General features: G+C 44.6%; 1 protein-coding gene across 3 annotated transcripts; it reads right to left on the bottom strand.

Moving 5' to 3' along the window:
* Positions 1 to 2,730: 2,730 nt before the first annotated feature.
* atp1b2a (ATPase Na+/K+ transporting subunit beta 2a) lies at positions 2,731 to 16,492 on the bottom strand. Of its 3 annotated transcripts, XM_055007632.1 has the most exons (10): positions 16,213 to 16,435; positions 7,520 to 7,648; positions 6,290 to 6,394; positions 6,127 to 6,206; positions 5,868 to 5,993; positions 5,710 to 5,769; positions 5,445 to 5,471; positions 4,414 to 4,509; positions 3,991 to 4,182; positions 2,731 to 3,910 (listed from the first exon to the last, which is right to left on the bottom strand). In XM_055007632.1, the coding sequence occupies exons 1-9, from the start codon at positions 16,313 to 16,315 to the stop codon at positions 4,018 to 4,020; spliced, it is 891 nt and encodes a 296-aa protein (XP_054863607.1). In that variant the 5' UTR covers positions 16,316 to 16,435; the 3' UTR covers positions 2,731 to 3,910; positions 3,991 to 4,017. The 3 variants fall into 3 exon arrangements, with proteins under 3 accessions (XP_054863607.1, XP_054863608.1, XP_023117925.1); XM_055007633.1 differs by having other exon boundaries at positions 2,731 to 4,182; positions 16,213 to 16,492; XM_023262157.3 differs by lacking the exon at positions 5,445 to 5,471 and having other exon boundaries at positions 2,731 to 4,182; positions 16,213 to 16,433.
* Positions 16,493 to 17,787: the final 1,295 nt, after the last annotated feature.

The raw sequence follows: 17,787 nt of genomic DNA, 5'->3' as shown, positions 1-17,787 counted from the left end.
AGCAATACTATCGCAGTGGAACGACCTGCTATTTGTAGCGACTATTAAGTGTTTACACTGCTTAAAGTCTTTTTAAGGCAATATGCCAGGTCCCATTGTTCAGTGCAGGACTGCCACAACGGTACCCGTGGGCTAAAGAAGTGGATGGAAGAGTTTTGCCCTATTCACGAGTGCAATAAAGGAACCTCGCGCTGTATATGTGACCTGCCTTATGTACTTGTCATATTTCCTACTGAAAGAAAAGATCCAGAACGTCATGCCAACTTTGTAGTCGTTAGCAAGTCTCGTTAGAAAGTTTTGCTCGTCCTTGTTAATCAGATAATTATTGATATCTATGTACATGCAGGGTGGCCATTTATTTGCTGCTGTCGACTCATTCTCCCAACCTTCTCTGAGCTCTAAAGGATCTGGAATTCTCAGGTGACACCCGTCAACATCAGTCTCGAGCAGGGATTTATAATCAAGGTTGACAGCCTCCCTTTCCTGCTGTTTTGTTAAAACTATTGGGGCTTTTTGAAATGACAATGCCCAAGCAAGGGACACGAGTTCTTTCTTTCGCTTCACGATAACACTGTATCCTCGTTTCTTACAAAATTCCTTTAAAGCATCGACTTTACAACGCTCAAAGTAATCAATATCTGCGTCGCACTCAGCCATGTTTATGATCTGGGGTATCCCGACCTTTCACACGGACCAGCATACCTTGCGTGCGACGAGATTCAGAATTGGCTTATTTTCCCTTTGAGGTCATTGATGATAGCGGCTCCAGCTGTGTTTTTCAGATTTGTCTTTGTGCATGGTGTTGTAGTGACTAAAACTGAAATCTTTTAGGGCTGATTTTGTTTCAAGACACACTAAACACATCGGTTTGTCTCTGAACTCTGTGAAGAGCTAATCTGTTTCCCATCTTGCCTGAACGATGCTTTTCCTGTTTTCCTGGTCAAATTTACGTTCTGGTGCGGACATCTGTGGTGCTAGAAGATTAGCTGCCTCCTGTGTTCAATGAAGAAGAGAGCAGCTACTTGCTCAGCTAAAGGCTTCTGGTGCCTCTAGTGGTTGGAGGCAAAGTTACATCTGTGGTCGAGACCATCTGCTGCTTCAACAGCCAATGATGAAAAATTATATATTAATTAGAAGTTAATTAGCGGGCCGACAGTTGCCCATCTCTGGTCTACCTGAACAGAGAAACTGATGATGGACGTTTTCTCCATCTTCAGGTCCAATAATGAAACTGTGTCTTCTGCTGGATCCATCCAATGATTCTGATCTTATGAAACTGTTCTGTCTGTTCTCACCACGTTTCATGTCTATTAGTTTATTTCTGGAGATACTGAACCTTTTAAAACAGCTTCACACTAAGATGGTTTTACAAATTCCACATGAAGAAATTCAAGCGTCTGAAATGTATTAAATCCTCCAAGTTCAGCCAAAATATAAACTAAGATGAGGGTCCTAAAGAAGTAAACAAACAATCCGAATAATCACTGAGTCGACTCTAAACTGAGACTGTTTCAGCTTCATGTTGATGAAGCTCGAGAGCTTCAGCTGAAGAATCAACAGTGAACTGACTGAACTACAAACTCTTACTCATATTCAGCTGCTGACAGAACTACACAGGTTTTTATATCACCTGTCTAAAGACCAAAGATCTGCTGAGAAATGTCCTGAAGGCAGCCCACAGAAGGTCCTTCTCTCCTGAAATAAGGTGTGTGTCGGTCAGTTCACAGCAGCTTCCTGAAGGATCATAAACTACACAGCAGTGACTGGAGAACAGGAAGTGATCGTCTTTCTGCTCTAATATGTAGATTTAAAGCCTCTAAGTATGATCCTAGATGTTGTTACGGTGTGGTTAAAGGACGTTTTCCAGCTCTAGGTGTTGAAGGCACTAATCTGCAGGTCTGTAGTGTGTCCCTGTGGCCAGCAGGAGGCAGCACCATGGACATGAGCAGCAGAGGACTCTATAATTCATGCTGTTATATAACTGCTGCTGTCTCTGCTCTTATGTAACATGGAAACGTCCTTCAGCATCTCTGAGCCGAACGTTTGGCAGCTTCAGCGTCCTGGAAACAAACCGGATCCTCCTGCAGGAGCTGAAACATCCCAGAATCCTCATAGATAAAAGAACCGGCTGCTCACTGACCTCCATCTTACACCGAAACAACCGAAATACACCGCACAGCCAGGAGGTGTTCACTGTCAAACAACCACACAGTTTGTTGTCCTTAACCCAGGAGTTTGTAGTCCTAAAACCTGCGAGTTTATTGTCCTTAACCCAGCAGTTTGTAGTCCTAAAACCTGGGAGTTTGTTGTCCTAAAACCTGGGAGTTTGTTGTCCTTAACCCAGGAGTTTGTTGTCCTAGAACCTGTGAATTTGTAGTCCTAAAACCTAAATGTTTGCAGTGTCACAACCTGGGAAGCTGTTGTCTTATGACTTGTGAATTTGTAGTCCTAAAATCTGGGAATTTGTAGTCAAAAGGCTTGAGGTTGTAGTTCTTAACCCTGGTAGTTTGTAGTCCTAAAACCTAGAAGTTTGTAGTCCTACAACCTCTGGGAATTAGTAGTCAACAGACATGAGAGTTTGTAGTTCTAAACCCTAGTAGTTTGTAGTCCTAAAACCTAGAAATTTGTAGTCCTACAACCTGGGAGTTTGTAGTTCTTAACCCTGGTAGTTTGTAGTCCTAAACGTTTGAGATGTTCTAAGCCCCACCCCTCTGAGGACCACACAGGAAGTTGGTTGTATTTTGTTTATTTCTTTGTTTTTTATCGTTAGTTGAACACGAGGACATTTTCAGGCAGGAGAGATAAACCAGTCACAAACGAGTAACAGCATATGACATCATACAGCAGGACCACCTGATTGGCTGGTCCCTCTTTAAAGGAAGACGATTGGTGGAAAGCAGTACAGGTGGGAGGGGCATTTCCACGTGGCACGATGGGGTGATTGACAGTCGAGATGGTGTGTGTGTTGTTGTCATGCTCATCCCCATGGTGACATTCGTAAACAAAAACAAACGTAAACAAATCAACAGCAAACAAAGAAACATGTAACAACTAATGACTTCCTATCGTTAACTAACTCATTCTAAACTCACTGTCTTCAAGGTTTTCACTAATCATCTAATTAACTAACAGGCCAATCAGCTGCAGCCACATAGGTCAAAGCAGGAAGTACAGAAGATATGCTGTAGGTCAGTGAAGCTCCAGTCTGATTGGCTGTGGACTCAGCTGCTTCCATGGCAACAAACCAGGAGACGGGTCGAACGTGGCCCAAGAGACAGACCAGTTTCTGAACCAGTTTCTGAACTGGTTTCCGTGGCTTGTAGTTTCTAAGCCTTTATCTCTTGATATGTAACAATTTTAACTTCATAAATGAAGAAAAAGTCGACATAAATACAGTAAATAAATAAAGATGACATAAATAAATAAATGAATAAATAAATAAACAGACGTGTGATCAATAATTTGGTTCTTGACTCATGCAGATCGATGGACAATGCAGGTGAAGACCGTTGTCCGTCCTCAGTGGCAGTGACATCAGAGCATGTGTGCGTGCTGATTGGTTTGTGTGTTTGAGTTAAAGCTGCACTAATGAAGGGTCATATCAGGAAAAATATTTCTAAATAAAAACAAAAGTGGTTGAACAGGACTACCGGGGACAGCCTGACTAAAACAAACACTGAAGAGTAACAGTCAGTGAAGACGTCATGAGGCCAGTCAGTGAAGGCGTCACGAGGCCGGTCAGTGAAGGCGTCATGAAGCCGGTCAGTGAAGTCGTCATGAAGCCGGTCAGTGAAGGCGTCACGAGGCCAGTCAGTGAAGGCGTCATGAAGCCGGTCATGAAGGCGTCATGAAGCCAGTCATGAAGGCGTCATGAAGCCGGTCATGAAAGCGTCATGAAGCCGGAGAAGAACTAGAAACAGAAACACAGCTGGTTGTAGTGAGGCTGGAACAGGGCGGCTGGGGAAACATCTGGAAGAGTGCAGCTTTAACCTGAGACAGGTATGCAGACAGGTGTGTCTATTTGTCATTGATTCGTAGTTTGAAGGAAACCCGTCCAGCGAACTTGTCCCTCTCACTGCCGTCGGCCAGAGTGTTGGAGGTGACTTTACACTCCACGTTGATGTCTGTGTTCATGGAGGCGTTCAGGAACTTCACGGCCACCAGCGGCTGAGTGTAGTTCACCTGAGACATCAAAGTCTGTAGTCAGACAACCTGGAACTGTGTAGTCCTATATCTGGAACTTTGGAGTTCTAAAACTAGAACTTTGTAGCTCTAAAACTGGAAGCTTGTAGTCCTAAAACTGGAAGTTTGTAGTTCTATGACCTGGATGGTTGTTCTCGTGTAGTTCTAGAACCTGGTACCGCTGAACCTGGAAGCTGATGTTCTAAACGTGAGTTTGGTGTTCCGGGTTACCTGAGCTTTCTTGCCGTAGTACGGGTAGTACATGAGGTTGAAGGTTCCATTGGGAGGATAATACGCCAGAGGTCCGATCTTATCGCTGTCTTCTCTCTGTGTACAGACACACTGATCAATACCTTCCATGTGATCGATTATCAGTAACCTCTAATGACCTGCAGGGAACCTTTAACTAGAGGGAACCTGAGTGTTCTACACACTACAGCTCTACAGTGGAAACGCTTCTGAGCTGTTTCTGTAGTATGTTTTACTGTTTCTATACTGAGTTCTACTGTTTCTGTACTGAGTTCTACTGTTTCTGTACTGAGTTCTACTGTTTCTGTACTGAATTCCACTGTTTCTCTACTGAGTTCCACTGTTTCTCTCTGAGTTCTACTGTTTCTGTACTGAGTTCTACTGTTTCTGTACTGAGTTCTACTGTTTATATACTGAGTTCTACTGCTTCTGTACTGAGTTCCACTGTTTCTCTCTGAGTTCTACTGTTTCTGTACTGAGTTCTACTGTTTCTCTGCTGAGTTCTACTGTTTCTCTACTGAGTTCCACTGTTTCTGTACTGAGTTCTACTGTTTCTGTACTGAGTTCTACTGTTTCTCTACTGAGTTCAACTGTTTCTATACTGGCTTCTACTGTTTATATACTGAGTTCTACTGTTTATATACTGAGTTCTTCTGTTTCTGTACTGAATTCTACTGTTTCTGTTCTGAGTTCTACTGTTTATATACTGAGTTCTACTGTTTCTGTACTGAGTTCTACTGTTTCTCTACTGAGTTCTACTGTTTCTCTGCTGAGTTCAACTGTTTCTATACTGGCTTCTACTGTTTATATACTGAGTTCTACTGTTTCTGTACTGAGTTCTACTGTTTCTGTACTGAGTTCTGCTGTTTCTGTACTGAGTTCTACTGTTTCTGTACTGAGTTCTACTGTGTCTTTACTCAATTCTACCATAGTTCAGGACAAAATCAGGGTCAGGAACAGTAAAACATGATCTGTATTTAAGGTTCTATGTTCTACGATCTTCCTGTTCTTACCCACTCATCTTTCCCCACTTTGTAACTCTGAGGATGGAGGCAGAACATGAGATGAAGACAGACAGGTTCAGACAGACAGACAGGTTCAGACAGACAGACAGACAGGTTTAGACAGACAGACAGACAGGTTCAGACAGACAGGTAGAGTCAGACAGACAGAGTCAGATAGACAGGTAGGTTCAGACAGACAGGTAACGTCAGACAGAGTCAGATAGACAGGTAGGTTCAGACAGACAGGTAGAGTCAGACAGACAGGTAGTCTCACCTTGGCTCCACAGATGACGTATGGAGATTGACCGTCCTTCCCTGGTAACATCCCGATTACCTGGAGACACAGACAGGTAGAGAAACAGACAGTTGATGACTGTGAGGACAGACAGAGTGTGAAGACAGACAGGTAGAGAGACAGACAGGTGAGCTTACCCGGTTGAGTTTGATGAGGATGCAGGGCTGACCTCTGTTGTAACCATAGAAACGATCTGAAATCCCAGAACAGTCCTCCAGCATGGTCCTGTTGAACTGACAGGAACGCTTGGGGTTGTTCCTCACCTGGAGACAGGTACAGAGAGACAGACAGGTGAGAGGGGGAGACAGGTACAAAGAGACATGTGAGGGGGGAGACAGGTACAGAGAGACAAGTAGAGACAGACAGGTGACAGACAGGTAGAGACAGACAGATTACCTCTCCACTGTCCTCCTGGATGAAGTACTGATCAGGAGGACAGTTATCGTTGGTCTGGACCTGATAGCTGTCATTGTAGGCTGCAGACAGACAGACAGGTAGAGAGTGAGACAGGTAAACAATTGTCCAATCATGTCACTCATTGATTAACTGAGATTCTTACAAGACAGGAAGGAGTTGAGGTTGGTGACCAGGCCGTCCCAGCTCTCAGTGCTGGACACGGAGAAGGTGATCTCCAGCTGGTCTCCTTTAGGACGAATCATCATCCCTGAAACAGGAAGCAACCAAGCAGAGGACAGAGAGGCAGGGAAGGAACCAGTCAGAACCGGAGAGGCAGGAAGCAACCAATCAGAGCAGGAGAGGCAGGGACGGAACCAATCAGAGCAGGAGAGGCAGGGAAGGAACCAATCAGAGCAGGAGAGGCAGGAAGCAACCAATCAGAGCAGGAGAGGCAGGGAAGGAACCAATCAGAGCAGGAGAGGCAGGAAGCAACCAATCAGAGCAGGAGAGGCAGGGAAGGAACCAATCAGAGCAGGAGAGGCAGGAAGCAACCACTCAGCACAGGAGAGGCAGGGAAGGAACCAATCAGAGCAGGAGAGGCAGGGAAGGAACCAATCAGAGGCCAGAGAGGCAGGGAAGGAACCAATCAGAGCAGGAGAGGCAGGGAAGGAACCAATCAGAGCAGGAGAGGCAGGAAGCAACCAATCAGAGCAGGAGAGGCAGGGAAGGAACCAATCAGAGCAGGAGAGGCAGGGAATGTCAATGTCTGTCAATGTTAATGTCTGGTTAATGGTTAACCCCTGTGGTTAATGGTTAACCACTGTGGTTAGTGGTTAACCCCTCTGGTTAGTGGTTAATGTCTGGGTAATGGTTAACCCTGTGGTTGGTGGTTAACCCCTCTGGTAAATGGTTGACTCTTGTGGTTGGTGGTTCACCCTTCTGGTTCATGGTTAACCCTGTGGTTAGGGGTTAATGTCTGGGTAATGGTTAACCCCTCTGGTTAATGGTTAATGTCTGGTTAATGATTAACCCTGTGGTTAATGGTTAACCCCTCTGGTTAATGGTAAATGTCTGGTTAATGGTTGACTCCTGTGGTTGGTAGTTAACCCTGTGGTTAGGGGTCAATGTCTGGCTAATGGTTAACCCCTTTCGTTCATGGTTAATGTCTGGTTAATGGTTAACCCCTGTGGTTGGTGGTTAGTTAACCCTGTGGTTGGTGGTTAACCCCTCTGATTAATGGTTGACTCCTGTGGTTGGTGGTGAACCCCTCTGGTTCATGGTTAACCCTGTGGTTAGGGGTTAATGTCTGGGTAATGGTTAACCCCTCTGGTTAATGGTTAATGTCTGGTTCATGGTTAACTCGCGGTTACTTCAGGTGGTGGGCTCCTCTCACCTGGAGTGGCCAGGCGGTCCTGCCAGGTGGGCTTGTAGTCGTCCAGCGTCAGCAGCATGATGTACATGGTGAGAGCGAACATCCCGGCCAGGAACAGGTAGAAGATCAGGTAGAAGAGCAGGATGAGGCCTGCAGACACGAGGGGACACGGGGGGACAGAGTTATTGTGTCCTCCAGAGCAGCTCATCCTCCCTTCCCCCTCTGAATGTTATCTTTATAATCCTCTTGTGCTTGGCCCCGCCCCCTGGTGATGACCTACATTCAGGCTGAGGGGGAGGGGCAGCAGCAGCTCTGCATCACCTCCAGTTTCACTTTTCATCAGCTGCTTCCTCATGGAACACACTGTCCTGCTCTCTGATTGGCTGACAGCAGTCCCCTCTGTGGACCCCTCAGAACCTCAGTCCAGAACCATCCTGGACCTGGGACCTCAAGAACCCTGAAACTTTTACGAGCCAGAAACAGTTTAAGTCTCACTGAAGGATAAACTCACTGAAGACCCCTAGAACGTATTCAAAGAACCCCTAGAACGTACTGAAAGAACCCTTACAACATACTGAAAGACCTCCTAGAATGTACTGAAAGACCTCATAGAACATGCTAAAAGAACACTTAGAATGCACTGAAAGAACCCCTAGAACGTACTGAAAGAACCCCTAGAATGTACTGAAAGAACCCTTAGAACGTACTAAAAGAACGCTTAGAATGTACTGAAAGAACCCTTAGAACGTACTGAAAGAACCGCTAGAACGTACCGAAAGAACCCTTAGAACCTACTGAAAGAACCCCTAGAACGTACTGAAAGAACGCTTAGAACATACTGAAAGAACTCCTAAAACTCAATTAACACCTCTAGAACGTGCTGAAAGAACCCCTAGAACGTGCTAAAAGAAACCCTAGAACGTACTGAAAGAACCCTTAGAACATACTGAAAGAACCCCTAGAACGTACTGAAAGAACACTTAGAACATACTGAAAGAACTCCTAAAACTCACTTAACACCTCTAGAATGTGCTGAAAGAACCCCTAGAACGTGCTGAAAGAAACCCTAGAACATACTGAAAGAACCCTTAGAACATACTGAAAGACCTCCTAGAACGTACTAAAAGAACGCATAGAACGCACTGAAAGAACCCCAGAACATACTGAAAGAAACCCCAGAACGTACTGAAAGAACCCCTAGAACGTACTGAAAGAACGCTTAGAACATACTAAAAGAACGCTTAGAGTGTGCTGAAAGAACCTCTAGAACGCACTGAAAGAATCCCTAGAACATACTGAAAGAAACCCCAGAACGTACTGAAAGAACCCTTAGAACGTACTGAAAGAACCCCTAGAACGTACTGAAAGAACGCTTAGAATGTACTGAAAGAACCCTTAGAACGTACTGAAAGAACGCATAGAATGCACTGAAAGAACCCCTAGAACATACTGAAAGAAACCCCAGAACGTACTGAAAGAACCCCTAGAACGTACTGAAATAACGCTTAGAACATACTAAAAGAACGCTTAGAATGTGCTGAAAGAACCTCTAGAATGCACTGAAAGAACCCCTAGAACATACTGAAAGAAACCCCAGAACGTACTGAAAGAACCCTTAGAACGTACTGAAAGAACCCCTAGAACGTACTGAAAGAACGCTTAGAACGTACTGAAAGAACCCCTAGAACATACTGAAAGAACGCTTAGAACGTACTGAAAGAACCTCTAGAACGCACTGAAAGAACCCCTAGAACGTACTGAAAGAACTCCTAAAACTCACTGAACACCTCTAGAACGTACTGAAGAACCCTAGAACGTACTGAAAGAACTCCTAAAACTCACTCAACACCTCTAGAATGTACTGAAGAACCCTAGAACGTACTGAAAGGACCCCCAGAATGTACTGAAAGAATGCTTAGAACGTATTGAAAGAACCCCTAGGACGTACTGTTAGAACCCCTAGAACTCCCTAAAGGACTCTGGAACCCCCTCAGACTCAGAACCAGTGTTCCTGGCTGCGGTGGAACATCAGATTTGAACTAGAACCCGTCAGTGGAACATCAGCTGTGGAACCAGTGAAAGGTTCTAGTTAATGCCATCAAACGGGTCCTCTCCAGCTGATTAGTCTAACAGGATCACTGGTAGACCTGAGGAGATCACTGGTCATCAGTAAATGTTCTCAGTGTTCTCTATTAACAACATAACATGTTCTCAGTGTTCTCTGTGAACAGCAGGAGTAATCAGCATTATTACCGGTGAAATAGGAGCGGTGATGTCAGAGGGTCACATGACATCAGGACTGTTTACTGATCGATGAGATTTTATTTTTATTTTTCCTTATTGATCCTATGGGGGAAATGTGCAGTTCTTGCATATCCCCTCCATTGTGGGGGTCAGAGGCAGGGTCAGCCGTAGTACGGCCCCTGGAGCAGGAAGGGTTGAGGGCCTCGCTCTAGGACCTGACAGTGGCCACATAGGGGTTTGAACCTCTGACCTTCAGATAAGTAGTCCAGAAACTTAACCACTGTGCCCCGAACCTGACCATGGTGGGGGACTGAAGCCCTGCCCTCCAAGCTTCCATCCACCACTACCTCTGGACTACAGGCCCTTCAGATCAATAACAGTCTCCTGTTTTCTGTCCTTTATCTCCTCTGAGCTCCACATCTTAAAACTTCAGTAGTTTTTCTTTCCAGACTCTCTTTAATCTGTAGCTGTCTGCTAGCTTAGCTGTTAGCCATTACCATAGCATCAGCCACTAATGCAGCTAATGTCCTGGTTTGTGTTGATGTTTGTGATGTTTTTGTTGATGTTTGTGTTGTTTGTGATGTTTGTGTTGATATTTCTGTTGTTTGTGTTGATGTTTGTGTTGTTTGTGTTGATGCTTGTGTTGATATTTGTGTTGTTTGTGTTGCTATTTGGGATGTTTGTGTTGATGTTTGTGTTGTTTGTGTTGATGTTTGTGTTGTTTGTATTGATGTTTGTGTTGTTTGTGTTGATGTTTGTGTTGATGTTTATTGTTCTAGTTCTGGTTGTTTATCAGTTAGACCAGGGTAAAGTCAGTCTGACTTTGGAAACAGGCTATGCTGCTACAGCCTCAATGATTGGTCGATCCCTGTCCTCAGTCTCATTCTGATTGGATGTCTTTCATACAGGTGGACTCACCTGGTTCAGGTCTGTAGACAGTGTGTCTGCAGATAAACACAACTGTGTGTGTGTGTGTGTGTGTGTGTGTGTGTGTGTGTGTGTGTGTGTGTGTGTGTGTGTGTGTGCAGATTATCATCCAATCATCAACCTCGTCCGTCTGCATAATCCAGATTAACGCACACTGCAGTTTACTGTGTGTGTGTGTGTGTGTGTGTGTGTGTGTGTGTGTGTGTGTGTGTGTGTGTGTGTCCTTCAGTGTGATGAAGGCCGAGCATCCACTGCCCCGCTGCATGATGGGAGATATGACATCATCAGAGGGAACTATGTAAAAGCTGCAGATGCTTTAATACAGCCTCATGGTGGACAGGTGTGTGTGTGTGACTCATTTAGTTTCAGGTGATATTTGGATGATGTTCATTTTGTCAACTATCATAGGATAACATTTCTTTTACACCGCCAAATCAAAGAAAAGATGGTTTTACCTTAGCTGACATGTTTCAACTGAAATAACGTTATCCTAGTTTCAGGTGAAATCAGACCTGTAACCATGGTAACTGTGTATAAACTGATGGTTGGATGTGAAAACTATACTGCAGGAACTGATGAGGACCAATCAGAGTTCAACAACCAGACTGAAGAATAAAGTCTGATTCATGGACTGAACCAGGAGAGTCCAGGAAGAAGGATCAGACTGAGGAGGACAGGAACCCAGAACCTTGTCAGACACCACAGCTCTCCACCCTGATCCAGAACCATCTGGACTATCAGCAGACCAGACTATTAGTTCTACAGAGACCTGGCTGTCTGAAGATGCAGACTGTGATCTGGAGGTTCTAACATCGTTCACTTTGCAGGGACGTGGACTCTGCGGGGACATGGACTCTGCAGGGACGTGGACTCTGCAGGGACGGGGACTCTGTAAGGACGTGGACTCTGCAGGGACGTGGACTCTGCAGGGATATGGACTCTTTAGGGACGTGGACTCTGTAGTGACGTGGACTCTGCAGTGACGTGGACTCTGTAAGGACATGAACTCTTTAGGGACGTGGACTCTGTAGGGATGTGGACTCTGCAGGGACGTGGACTCTGCAGGGACGTGGACTCTGCAGGGACGTGGACTCTGTAGGGATGTGGACTCTGCAGGGACGTGGACTCTGCAGTGACGTGGACTCTGCAGTGACGTGGAGTCTGTAAGGACATGGACTCTGTAGGGACATGGACTCTGCAGGGACGTGGACTCTGTAGGGACGTGGACTCTGCAGGGACGTGGACTCTGCAGGAACGTGGACTCTGTAGGGACGTGGACTCTGTAGGGACGTGGACTCTGCAGGGACATGGACTCTGCAGGAACGTGGACTCTGTAAGGACGTGGACTCTGTAGGGACGTGGACTCTGCAGTGACGTGGACTCTGTAGGGACGTGGACTCTGCAGTGACATGGACTCTGCAGTGATGTGGACTCTGTAGGGACGTGGACTCTGCAGGGACGTGGACTCTGTAGGGACGTGGACTCTGCAGGGACATGGACTCTGCAGGGACGTGGACTCTGTAGGGACGTGGAATCTGCAGGGACGTGGACTCTGCAGGGACGTGGACTCTGCAGGGACGTGGACTCTGTAGGGACGTGGACTCTGTAGGGACGTGGAATCTGCAGGGACGTGGACTCTGTAGGGACGTGGACTCTGTAGGGAGGACTACAGACCAGCATATAATAATATAATAGAACTGCTGTGTGACCAGAAGACCCTCTCACCCTCCATCACTACTTCTAGTTAGTTCCATTTCTGTCTCTGTTTGGGGCAGATACTAAACTTTATCTATTCTATTCTATTCTATTCTATTCTATTCTATTCTATTCTATTCTATTCTATTCTATACAGGTTAATAAACTGTTTTATTCCACTGCAGACATCAGCTCTGATGGTTCAGTTTCACAGAGAATCAAACCCACAACCGGAACTCACAACAACTCACTGATACCAGGAACCATCAGGACACATCCTCAGTCTGACTGGACGGTTACTGAATGTTAACTGAACGTTTAATGAATGTTTCCTGAACGTTAACATTAACTAAACATTAACTGAATATTTACTGAACGTTAACTGAATATTTACTGAACATTAACTGAATATGTACTGAACGTTAACTGAATATTTACTGAAAATTTACTGAATGTTAACTGAACGTTTCCTGAATGTTTCCTGACTGCCAGCTCCAAACTAACTGATAACTTGTTTAACACATTAAACAAACAAAGGCACACAACCACACTGAGGACTGAGGTTACATCAACGTTCCATCTACATTCTATCTACATTCATCTACATTAATCTATGTTCCATTTACGTTCTACATACGTTTCATCTACCTTCCATCTACGTTCCATCAACATTTCATCAACATTTCATCAACGTTCCATCTATGTTTCATCGTTTCATCAACGATCCATCTACGTTCATCTACCTTCCATCTACGTTCCATCAACATTTCATCAAAGTTCCATCTATGTTCCATCAACATTTCATCAACGTTCAATTTACGTTCCATCTACCTTCATCAACATTCCATCTACATTTCATCAACGTTTCATCTACGTTTCATTCATGTTCCATCTATGTTCCATCTACATTCCATCTACGTTTCATCTATGTTCCATCTACATCCCATCTACGTTTCATTTGTGTTCCATCTATGTTCCATCTACATTTCATTTATGTTCCATCTACATTCCATCTACATTTCGTTTATGTTCCATCTATGTTCCATCTACATTCCATCTACGTTTCATTTATGTTCCATCTACATTCCATCTACGTTTGGTGTTTTGTGGACAGACTCACAAAGATTAATTTGACCTCAATGAAGTACACAATCTACACAACATGTGGTGACAGATAATCACATGGTGTTAGTACCGCACTACACACACAATAATACACACAATAATACATTGTAATACACAATGATACACAGTAAAACACAATGATACACAATAATAAAAAATAACACACAGTAACACACAGTAATACACAGTAATACACACAGTAACACACAGAAATACACAATAATACACAGTAATACACACAGTAGCACACAGTAATACACAATAACACACAATAATACACACAGTAACACACAGTAACAGACAGTAATAGAGTTTTGTGTGTAACTGGTGTGTTCTCCTTTAAGAGAGTGAGATTATAAATAGAGTGACCTTCAGACAGGACATGGCTGCCAGAGGACAGAGCACCATCACTCCTACAGCAAACATCTACATATATACATAGAAATATTTGTATTTATATTCATATTTATTTCTAAATAAATTCTCTATAAGTGATGTCAGGTTCGTGTCTACTTCCTGCCTCCTGTTTGTCTATGACTCTGATCAATAAAGATCTCAGGAGATGCTGGCTGACATTTACTATCTGATACAGATTGATTCCGTTTTTGATTAGTTGTCTGTTGTTTCTCCTTTAAACAATCATCACTAAATGATTAATCAGGAGCCGTTAATAATTATTTGATCAAACTAACAGATATTCGTTTAACTGCTGAACTCTCAGTGGATCCAGTGATTATTGATCCCTTCAGACAGACTTTAATCTGATTTAAATCAATAAACCCGATCTTCTCCAGCCAGTTGGTCTCAGGAACTCTGGAAGTGATCACACAATCAATCAATGTATTGATTATCACACAATTTTATATCTTCATATTCTGTATTTCTATATCACGAATCAAGAATCTTTCTTGTCATTGTGTTTCCACACAGTGAAACTACAACTGGACACTCCCAGCTACAGATAAACATAGAAAACAGCACACTAGATACAATATAAAATAAAATAACATTTAAACAATCCTCAAAAATATACATATGTAAACAGAAGCACATCAACAGCAGGATGAGTGTTCAGGTAAAGCCAGACCCCATCACCTGTTCAGGTAGACCCAGAGAGCCTCACCTGTTCAGGTAAACCCAGACACTATCACCATTTAGGTAAACCCAGAGAGCCTCACCTGTTCAGGTAAACCCAGACACTATCACCTGTTCAGGTAAACCCAGACACTATCACCTGTTCAGGTAGACCCAGAGAGCCTCACCTGTTCAGGTAAACCCAGACACCATCACCTGTTCAGGTAGGAGGCTGATGGTTCGTCTGTTTGTCTTGAATGGATATTCAGTGTTTTGTGTTGAAGAACACTGTAGTATGCTACCAGCGTTAGCATGATAGCAGTATTAGCATGGTAGCAGCATGAACATGCTACCAGCATTAGTATGCTAGCAGCGTTAGCATGATAGCAGCATTAACATGCAAGCAGCATTAGCATGTTAGCAGCGTTAGCATATTAGCAGCATTAGCATGCTAGCAGCGTTAGCATGCTAACCCACTAAACCTGTTGTTTCCTGCAGGGACTCGGCTGATCAATAAAGTTATCCAAACAGACAGAGAGGTTCTGAGTTCTGGACCTGGATCTCCAGAACCCCTCCCAGGTTCTACTGCTGCAGCTCCACACCTGGAGGACAGTCTAACACCTGAGGAGCTCCATGAAGCTCGTTGCTCCTCAGAACCTCCAGCAGGACGTCAACCTGAGAACCTCCAGAACTGAGTCAGAACCTGCTGCTCCTCAGACCAGGTCCTCCTACAGATTCTGGACTTCAAGAGACCTCATCACAGCCTGAGTGGAGGTCCACAGCTGGTCAGCACTCAGAGTAGATCGATAATCAATAATCAGACCACTCCAGAGAGACACTGGAAGGAAGTAGAAATAGAACAACGCACACCTGAACACACCTGAAACTTTGATGTCCAAGTTTCAGTGAAGGCAGCACGAATGAACAACACACACCAGAAAACACACACCTGAACACACCTGAACACGCACCTGAAAGCAGCATCTTTTCTTTATTTAAACCTTCAGCAGAAATCAGCTGTTTTATTTCCTCCTGAGTCAAAGGTTCACCTGTAGACAGGTGAGTTCTAGTCCAAGGTGAGCTGTGTTCCACCTGCTGCTGTTTGATCAATGATCAGTAAACTACAGATCATGATGAGAGACACACAGACAGACAGACTAATGGACAGACAGACTAATGGACAGACAGACAGACAGACTAATGGACAGACAGACAGACAGGCAGGCAGGCAGACAGACAGATGGAGGGTGAGACAGACAGACTGACTAATGGACAGACAGACAGATTAATGGACAGACAGGCAGACAGACAGATGGATGGTGAGACAGACAGACAGACTAATGGACAGACAGACAGACAGACTAATGGACAGACAGGCAGACAGACAGACAGATGGATGGTTAAACAGACAGACAGACAAATGGACAGACAGATAGACAGACTAATGGATAGACAGACAGACAGATGGACAGACAGGCAGACAGACAGACAGATGGATGGTGAAACAGACAGACAGACTAATGGACAGACAGATAGACAGACTAATGGATAGACAGACAGACAGATGGAGGGTGAGACAGACAGACAGACAGACAGACAGAAGACAGGCATACAGACAGATGGAGGGTAAGACAGACAGACAGACTCACCCCAGCTGGAGGCCGTCCTCCCCAGCAGTTCGTGGGTCCGCGGGTTCCAGAAGAATTCCCGCCACTCCCCGGAGCCTTTGCGGTCCTCCTTGGATCCGGACATGACGTCAGTCTGCGGCTCTGGACAGCTGGTTCTGGGAGATCGATCCGGACCGATGCGGAGGAGACGGAGACAGACGGAGGAGACGGACACGATGCAGCACCTCCTCCCCCAACACCTGCTGACGTCACCGCTGCTGCCAGGACAGCCAATCACAGAGCAGCTCCGCCCCCTGCAGCCTCTTTGTGTGATACTGTGTGTGTGTTAATGTGTGTGTGTGTGTGTTGTTGTGTGTTAATGTGTGTGTCAGTGGACATTTTACCGTGAGGGAGAATGTGACAGTGACGTCACTCACGTGTGTTTCACGCCATCAGTCAGTAGTTAAAAAAGTGATAGTAATCAGATTACTTGTGTGTCTGGTATCAGATTACTAACTACAGGTTACATTCAGTGGAACTAAGGGGAGGTTCTCTGGTTCCTCCTTCAGTCCTCCTCATGGAGGAAACCCTCCAGCTGCTCTCTCCTGGAGGGGTTGTGTTGCTCTACCTTTCTCTGGAGAACACCTCAGAGGTTCTGCTGCCTTCAGAACTCAATTTGACTTTAAAAAAAATGCTCCAAAATGACAAAAAATAGTCCAAAATCACAAAAAAAAAATGTCCAAATGACTAAAAATTGGTCCAAAATGACAAAAATTGGTCTAGAATGACTACAAATTGGTTCAAAATTACTCAGAATGTGTCCAAAAAGACAAAGCCTGTCCAAAATGACTTAAAATGGTTAAAAATGCTTCGAAATCATTTTGTGTCTTTTTCTGTTAGCTCTCCACCTGTTCTTCACCGTCAGGACGATGTCTCCACGGTGGTGGTGGAGATGTTGGTGTTCTGAACTGGACTTTGCTTCTGTTTTGCATTTCATGGTCATTCTGTGTCTTCATGTCTTTGATTTAAATCTAGTTGTTGTCATTTTGTTTTGTGTCTTTGTGTTGGTTGTGTGTCTTTGTGTTGGTTCTCCGCCTCCATGCTTCACTGTCAGGACCATGTCTCCACTGTGGTCTTGGTCTGGTCCAAACCTGCTGGACTCCATTAGAGAGCAGCTCATCCGTCTTCATGTGACCAGTTCAGGTTCTGAGGAGTTTCTAGTGGTTCTGGAGAACCTGAGTCCAGTTCTACGTATTTTTACTCAGTCTGGGCATATTTCAGGTCAAACTTGGGTCGTTTTGGACAAACTTCTAGACAAGCTTCTAGGTTCTGGACTCAGCAGGACAAACGGAGTTGGTTTGGAGGTTAGAACAATCGGACCTTCTATGGACTGGTTCTGGACCAGGTCTGTTTATTTCAGACAAACTTTGAGTCAATTTTGATCAAGTTTGAACTGCATTTGGATCATTTTGGAAAAACTTCTGGTAATTTGGACAAATTCAAGGTTCTGCAGATCAGTGGAGCTGGACTTGGACTGGGACGGGTTCCTCAGACCCGACTCAGACAGAACCAGGACCATCAGAACCTCCAACAAACTCATTTTCACGATGATGGTCC

Source organism: Amphiprion ocellaris, chromosome 23 (assembly GCF_022539595.1).
Source record: "Amphiprion ocellaris isolate individual 3 ecotype Okinawa chromosome 23, ASM2253959v1, whole genome shotgun sequence".
NCBI lineage: Eukaryota > Metazoa > Chordata > Actinopteri > Pomacentridae > Amphiprion > Amphiprion ocellaris.
Note: the sequence above shows the minus strand (reverse complement) of the source record. Positions and strands in the feature narration are given on the sequence as shown.

Coding starts and splice junctions, on each gene's coding strand:
- atp1b2a (XM_055007633.1), bottom strand. CDS start 16,315: ATGTCCGGATCCAAGGAGGACCGCAAAGGCTCCGGGGAGTGGCGGGAA. Junction 6,395..7,519: donor GGACCGCCTGGCCACTCCAG/GTGAGAGGAGCC, acceptor TTCCTGTTTCAG/GGATGATGATTCGTCCTAAA. Junction 4,183..4,413: donor ACTACGGCAAGAAAGCTCAG/GTAACCCGGAAC, acceptor TTGATGTCTCAG/GTGAACTACACTCAGCCGCT.